The 6,708-nt window shown below is 39.3% G+C and overlaps 1 protein-coding gene across 2 annotated transcripts; it reads left to right on the top strand.

The window, feature by feature from the left end:
• Positions 1-1,244: 1,244 nt before the first annotated feature.
• LOC133927230 (solanesyl-diphosphate synthase 1, mitochondrial) lies at positions 1,245-6,693 on the top strand. Of its 2 annotated transcripts, none has more exons than XM_062373592.1 (12): positions 1,245-1,537; positions 1,926-2,018; positions 2,857-2,937; positions 3,103-3,174; positions 3,284-3,415; positions 3,493-3,579; positions 3,998-4,069; positions 4,371-4,456; positions 4,629-4,761; positions 4,871-4,960; positions 5,565-5,663; positions 6,180-6,693. In XM_062373592.1, exons 1-12 carry the CDS (start codon positions 1,376-1,378, stop codon positions 6,357-6,359), a joined length of 1,287 nt encoding a protein of 428 aa, XP_062229576.1. In that variant the 5' UTR covers positions 1,245-1,375; the 3' UTR covers positions 6,360-6,693. The 2 variants fall into 2 exon arrangements, with proteins under 2 accessions (XP_062229576.1, XP_062229578.1); XM_062373594.1 differs by having other exon boundaries at positions 1,397-1,537; positions 1,923-2,018.
• The last annotated feature ends 15 nt before the right edge of the window (positions 6,694-6,708 follow it).

Below are 6,708 nucleotides of genomic sequence, written 5' to 3'. Positions count from 1 at the left end.
TCGGGTTTAAAAAATATAAAAATAAACAGGTCACGTTTTGCCTTACCACGCGGAGAGGACGCCACGGGCCCAATATGAGAAGGAAGGTTCGGTGGCAGGCAATGTCTGTCTCGGCCTATTCCAAATTGTTGGGCTTTTGACGTCCTGAGTAGTACAGCTTCCAAGAAATCAAGCTGGGTCAGCCCATCTTAGACAATTGTGCTTTTCGGCGAAAGTATTAACGACACAAAAACGAAACCGGCCCAGAAGGCGGGCCTGATCGCAATTTTTTATTTTTATAATAAAAAAATTTATATATATGTTTGTTATGAAAAATTACAAATCTAGATTCCTATTGTTCTAAAAATTTTAGACTTTTTATAACTATTTCAATAGTGTTTTGAATTTTGAGAGAATTTGATGCAATATTTTATTTTTAAATAGGCACATATTTTTTTAATTTTCGATTTAAAAATATAAAAATTTAAAAGTTCAACTTGATCTTCTAGATTGGAGAGAGTGACTATTCGAGTGGCTCAGGAGCTGACAACAGGACACACTCCTCCAAAGAATCTCCACATAAACCTGGTTCACCACCTCGCCTGGTACACCAACCCCCCACGAGTGTCTCAAGTTTAGATTTGCACTGTTTTTCTTTTCTACAAGCAAAGGGAAGAAGATTCAACTGCAAGTATGCATTTTTCTTACACTGCTAGTGAACCATTGATGGCTTCATGAGTGCAGAAATTATGGCCAGGTGATTTCAATCTCAAATTTTGAAAAAATTAAAAACCATGACCAAATTAAATATGTATATATACTATCTTGCATGAAAAAAAAATAATATTTATACTTTTTATATACTAAGAATTTGTTTGTGTGTAAGGTAATTAATACTATATTTTAATAGAGTAAATTTCATAAAACTACAACAATTTACATCTAATTATAAAAAACTAAAACTTGTAGGACCACTTTCACATAATATAATTATTTGTACCTTTGATAATATAAAACTATAATTTTATATGGTGAAAAACACAGCAAAATAGTTGAGCAAACTAGCTCATTCCTCTCAAAAGAAAAAGAAAAAAAGAAAAAAAAATCTACGATACGACATCAAATAACTATCTAATCTACGATATGTCATTCATATGAAGATGATATATAAAACTTAGTATAAGAAATATTGTAAGCTATTCGGTCATAAATAGTAGAATTCCGGAAAAACACACTACCCCATGTGTGCCTTCCACAAACAGACGTGGCAGACGGGGCGCATCCACGCAACACCCAGCGGTGCCGCCTCCAACTCCCAACCTTCGTTTTTTCTTCTGACTTCCTCTCCAAGCTCTGCTCGTCTTCCCTCCCTCTCCCCACGATCTCGGGAGGGAGCATGTCCTGGCGGTGGTCTCTCGCGCGGCGCGGCGCGGCGCTGGCCGCCCGGAGCGGGGCAGGCAGCGTGGTCCAGGCGCAGAGGCTCTTGGCGTCCTCCTCGGGCGCGGGCACCCTCCTGGGGAGGCACCACCTTCCCCACGCCTCCCAGATTCGGAGCGAGGTCCACTCCTCCCCCCGTTTCCCTCCTATCCTTAGCGGTCCTCGTAGCGGCCTCTGGCGCCGTGGTCTCTCAGCGGCGGTAGCTGGTGGCGGCCGAGCTGCCCGCCCGCCCGCAATATGTTTGTGTTTATGCTCGCACGGTGTGGCGCCCCCAGGAAACCTTGCGGGATCGTTCTCCTAGTTGTGAAGTGATAGTGATCGCATTCGCACTAGTTTTCCCCTCTTGTTTCGCTGAGTTCCGTTAATCCGGAGGAATGGTAACCGCATCCTTTCTGGTTTCAAATAAATCCGATTGATATGATAGGTGGCCATGTATCCTTGAAGTATGCAGGTAGGATTCGCCTTTTTGCTATGCTGATAGGTTCTGTACTTTTGGTATGGATTAGTAGGTTGTGGGTTGCAGAGGAGCTGCTTTCCTGAGTTCGAGATGGTTACATGATGCCCAATACCACATTCGCCAGGACGGGGCTTCAAGGGCCGAGGTAGTTGAACTGTTGAATCCTTATTTCTGCAATGATTTGTTTTCTGCTGATCTTTAAGTTTGAGATGATCTCTCTGTACCTTTTTCTCTGCCAAGGAAAGGGACAGGGCCCAGTTTCATTAATAAAGTATAAAACAACAGTCAAGACGTTTAAAAATAAGCTCAAAATGCGTACCCCTAGCTAGTAAGTTACACTACTTTGTACCTGCATACAAAGATATGAAAACTGGGCTTGTTCAGCTGTCCAAAACTCCACATGATATTCTGCTACATGCCTACATCGGCTGTTCGGTTTACTTCATTGGGGATCACTGGATTCAATTGATCACATCTTGTTATTCGTATAGATCCTTTCTGTAGCATTGTGGACAATTTTGCGATACACTATGTCACTTGATGGCTTCTTGGGATAAAATGGTCTTTCAGTTTTAAATTGATCAAAAACTTGTTATGCAGTCAAATATATTTAGTCAGGAATCCATTTTCAGTTTTTTTTTTTGGCTCTACATAACATTTGAAACTTGAACAAGACAATTTGTTTCCCTTTTTACCGTGGAAACTGTGTTTGATGTTCCCATTCTCTGGCCAAGTATTCTCTTCATGCAGTCAGCAATTTATTACTATGTTGTATAGAACCTGAAGGAAAGTTGCGTTCAGATGGAAATTGTAATAAAGCTTCAATTGTGTTTTCAGGAATAAAGGATTATCTGATCTTAGTCTATTTTGAATTCAGCATTTTTTATGTTGTTACATGTGAAAGCTAATGATGAAAATATAGTATATTTGTTATTTCTTGATGGCAAGATAGTCTTAAGACTCTAAATTTCTTATGTTATTAGGAACAGCAAGATCCATTTGAATTAGTTGCCGATGAGCTATCACTTCTTGCAAATAGGTTACGATCCATGGTGGCTGCTGAGGTCAGTAAGAAATTGATCCTGCTCATAGAAACTTATCTGTGTAGTTCTCCTCCAGACTTCTGATAGCAGGATGATTTGATGCTTCATTGATCTAGCGATTACCACATTGTTTATTTTCAATTATCCCGAAATTGTTCAAAGTGAGGAATAATTTTACATTTGTAGGTCCCCAAACTGGCATCAGCAGCTGAGTACTTTTTTAAGGTGGGAGCTGAGGGAAAAAAATTCCGACCTACGGTAACATCTCAGTTTTGGCATTTCTTAAACTAGTTCTTGCAATGTCATTTTATTATTGGTTGTTGCCTCCCCTCTTCTTGATCTATTATGTTTTAATTTGTATTGGCAGGTTTTGTTGCTGATGGCATCAGCTCTGAAATTCCCTATGTCAGAATCAACAGAAGGTGGAGTTCTCAGTATATTGGCAAATAAGCTCCGCACACGGCAGCAGAATATTGCCGAGATAACTGAAATGATCCATGTTAGTATAGTGGCTGTCCTTCAGACCCAGACACATTTGTTATTTTGCTTTTATTCTCAAGCTGTTCTCTATCACAGGTCGCAAGCCTTCTGCATGATGATGTTCTAGACGATGCTGATACTAGGCGAGGCGTCAGTTCGTTGAATCTCATTATGGGGAACAAGGTATTGCACATCACATTATTCACACAAGCAGTATACTAAGTGATTCAAATCAACCAGCTTTATCCTCGCATTGAAAGTACAAGTCACTTAAATTGTTCGAAATCCAAAGCTATGAAAGCTTTACCTTCCAGTAACTTGATGTGAATTAGTGCTCCGGCCTCCAGGCAAAGTCTTCATTTGATTCCATGTTAATATGAAGTGGTTAGGACATTTGAAAATTTGAAGTTTCTGAGCATCAGACTGTCTGTAGTTTCGTCCTCAAGTTATGACAAGCACTTTTTCGATGATACAGGAACAACAGTATTAAGATATTTGTTCTTGGAACTGCTTCCTTTGAGTTACTCTACTGCTAGAATGGAGAATCTTCTACAATTGAGATTGTTTGACATCAGTATTCCTCAAATTGTTCTGCCTGCAGCTTTCTGTGCTGGCTGGTGACTTCCTCCTGTCTAGAGCATGTGTGGCACTTGCAGCACTTGGGAACACTGAGGTAAATGTGTGCACCTTATTCATTTGTTTTTAACTATGTAATTATTTTGTATGATCGTCTAAGGGAAATTAAAGTTGTTATACGATGTCAGTAGCCATGGATGTTTAACAATTTGACTCGTCTTTTAACATGTTTGGATCTCTCATACAAGTACTTGTTCTGATCTTAAATTCTGTTTCCTTCGTATTCGTTAGCAGCATCGTGGTTAGCTCGTATTGTAATTCTCAATTGACCCTTGCCATCTCTCTTTTCTTGCAAATCGTCTTTGGTACCAATTGGTTTCTGAACCTTGTTTTTGTAGGTGGTATCTCTAATGGCAACTGCTGTAGAACATCTCGTTACTGGTGAAACCATGCAGATCTCAACAAGCAGAGAGCAACGACGAAGGTTTACTATTTTCTCTCTATCACACGCTTAGTTGCTCTAGTCAGATCTAATATTCTATACAAAGAGCTGCAGAGTGAAATTGTATGCCTGCTTCTTTATTTGACTTTATTATTTCCGTTCAATTCGATGTCTTCGTTTGCTAGTTCTGATATGAATTCCAAAAAACGTGCAGCATGGAATACTACCTGCAGAAGACATACTACAAAACAGCATCATTGATATCAAATAGTTGCAGGGCTGTTGCTATTCTTGCAGGGCACACCGCCGAGGTCTCAATGCTTGCTTACGAATATGGTCGAAATCTGGTTTGTAAAACATCTTATGTTTCCTTCCTCTTTTTCTGAAACAAGATTTCCTTTTAAGGTAATCCTGTAAAATTTTCGCTGCAACTTAGCTATCTTGGAATCCTTGCAGGGTCTAGCCTTCCAGTTGATCGACGATGTTCTTGATTTTACCGGAACCTCTGCATCCCTTGGGAAGGGTTCATTATCTGATATTCATCATGTAATAACAGCCATCCCCTAGTTTTTGTGATGTTTGTTTTTCCTGTCTATCATCTGAAATACGCATTTATCGTCTACCAAGGCATATTATGTGTTTAACATGTTCGTTTAGAAGACATGTTAGGGGAGATTTGTATAAGCTTTTGCTGGCTACTGTTAACAATGCTTCATTAGTTAATATGCATATACTGCATTCTGCCGCACACAAAACTTGTTGCTGTAATTCTGTTCGCTGCTATCTTTGAACACACCACTCTTGTGATAGATTTCGCAAGAAATATCTGAATTTGGTGGTTAACATGATTGACTGATTGTTACATTTAGTGGGTCCATGAGTTTTCACTTTTCAGTTACTGGATTTGCATTGACATGTCAATTTCACATAGCAGAACTGTGTAGAAAAGGATTATTGTTATCCTAGATAGGTTGGATATGATGGGGCTTATTTTTTATTTTTTATGAAAATAATGATGTGTCTTTGTAGTGAAGTTACTGAAATTAGATGTTGAATATGGTTAGGCTAAACCCTTGTTCATATGCCTAGTGACTCTCTCGTTCGTTCTCATGGTTGTTTTGTCTATAATATGATGGCATTCATGATGCAGGGTATCATTACTGCCCCGATGCTATATGCAATGGAGGAATTTCCGCAACTACATGAAGTTGTTGACCAGGGTTTCGACAATCCTGCAAACGTTGAACTTGTGAGTAATCATTGTAGACTTAGCACAGCTTTGTTTCTTTCATTTTTCATTCTACCTACTTGGTATAGACAAACGTTTAGGCGTGATTTGCAAATGTCACACCAAAGTGCAGATGCTCATCATGCTATTGATGCATGAACACCGTGTCATGTTTCTGGACACTACTTAGACAGGGTAAATAATGTGTTTTTAACAAAGAGAAATATGTATTTCTTCGGTTCATAATTTAGGCCTACGACAAGCATTTTTGGTTTCAAGTGGTGGTGGTGTTTGGACCTACTTGAATAGTATACCAGGAAATTAACAGTATAGACTGTTATAACTGATTTAAGATTTTGTACTGTTATCGCTGAATGTTATCGGTCATCATAGCCACATTATATGTTGAGCAATGAATTGTTGCATTTAATGTCACATTCTTGCACACTTGAAAATGCATATATTCTGTATTTCCACAGTAACAGTGAGAGGGAGGAACCATATTAACTGAATGATCTACGTTTCTGCAAATCACAGGCCCTTGATTATCTCCAGAAGAGCCGTGGAATTGAAAGGACAAAAGAGCTTGCGCGAGAACACGCCAACCGTGCAATCAAGGCTATAGAATCCCTCCCGGATAGCGACGATGAGGATGTTCTGACTTCAAGGCGCGCTCTTATTGATATCACGGAGAGAGTCATCACAAGGACAAAATAGCAAGGTGTTTGACATTCACAAAGTGAATAGAAAGCTGAACCTCGCCACAGGCCTAGTGTTCCACTTGGAAAATTTTGTATACGTCGGTTCATTGCATTCTTTTCACAGCCCAGGTTTTGTGTAACATTGCAGAAATTTAGAATCAAGAAATGGCCCAGCATTTTCAGAGCCAGCCCAGCTACACATGTAGTGTTTTTTGCTACAGGTGGCGGCAAAATATGCATATTACTGATTGCAATGATCACCAGATATTATGTAGCCATATAAGTTGAAGGAACTCAATACAAATAGAAAAAAAATACGAATTGGCTTCTGTCAAAAGAGTATCATAACACATTGTTAAGCCATT

Source organism: Phragmites australis, chromosome 8 (genome assembly GCF_958298935.1).
Source record: "Phragmites australis chromosome 8, lpPhrAust1.1, whole genome shotgun sequence".
NCBI classification, from domain to species: Eukaryota; Viridiplantae; Streptophyta; class Magnoliopsida; order Poales; family Poaceae; genus Phragmites; species Phragmites australis.
This window is presented reverse-complemented; position numbering and strand designations above follow the sequence as displayed.

Excerpts from the sequence above, each read along its gene's own strand:
- LOC133927230 (XM_062373592.1), top strand. The coding sequence starts at position 1,376 with ATGTCCTGGCGGTGGTCTCTCGCGCGGCGCGGCGCGGCGCTGGCCGCC. Across the intron at positions 4,961-5,564 it reads CATTATCTGATATTCATCAT|GGTATCATTACTGCCCCGAT; the intron begins GTAATAACAGCC and ends TTCATGATGCAG. Across the intron at positions 5,664-6,179 it reads ATCCTGCAAACGTTGAACTT|GCCCTTGATTATCTCCAGAA; the intron begins GTGAGTAATCAT and ends TGCAAATCACAG.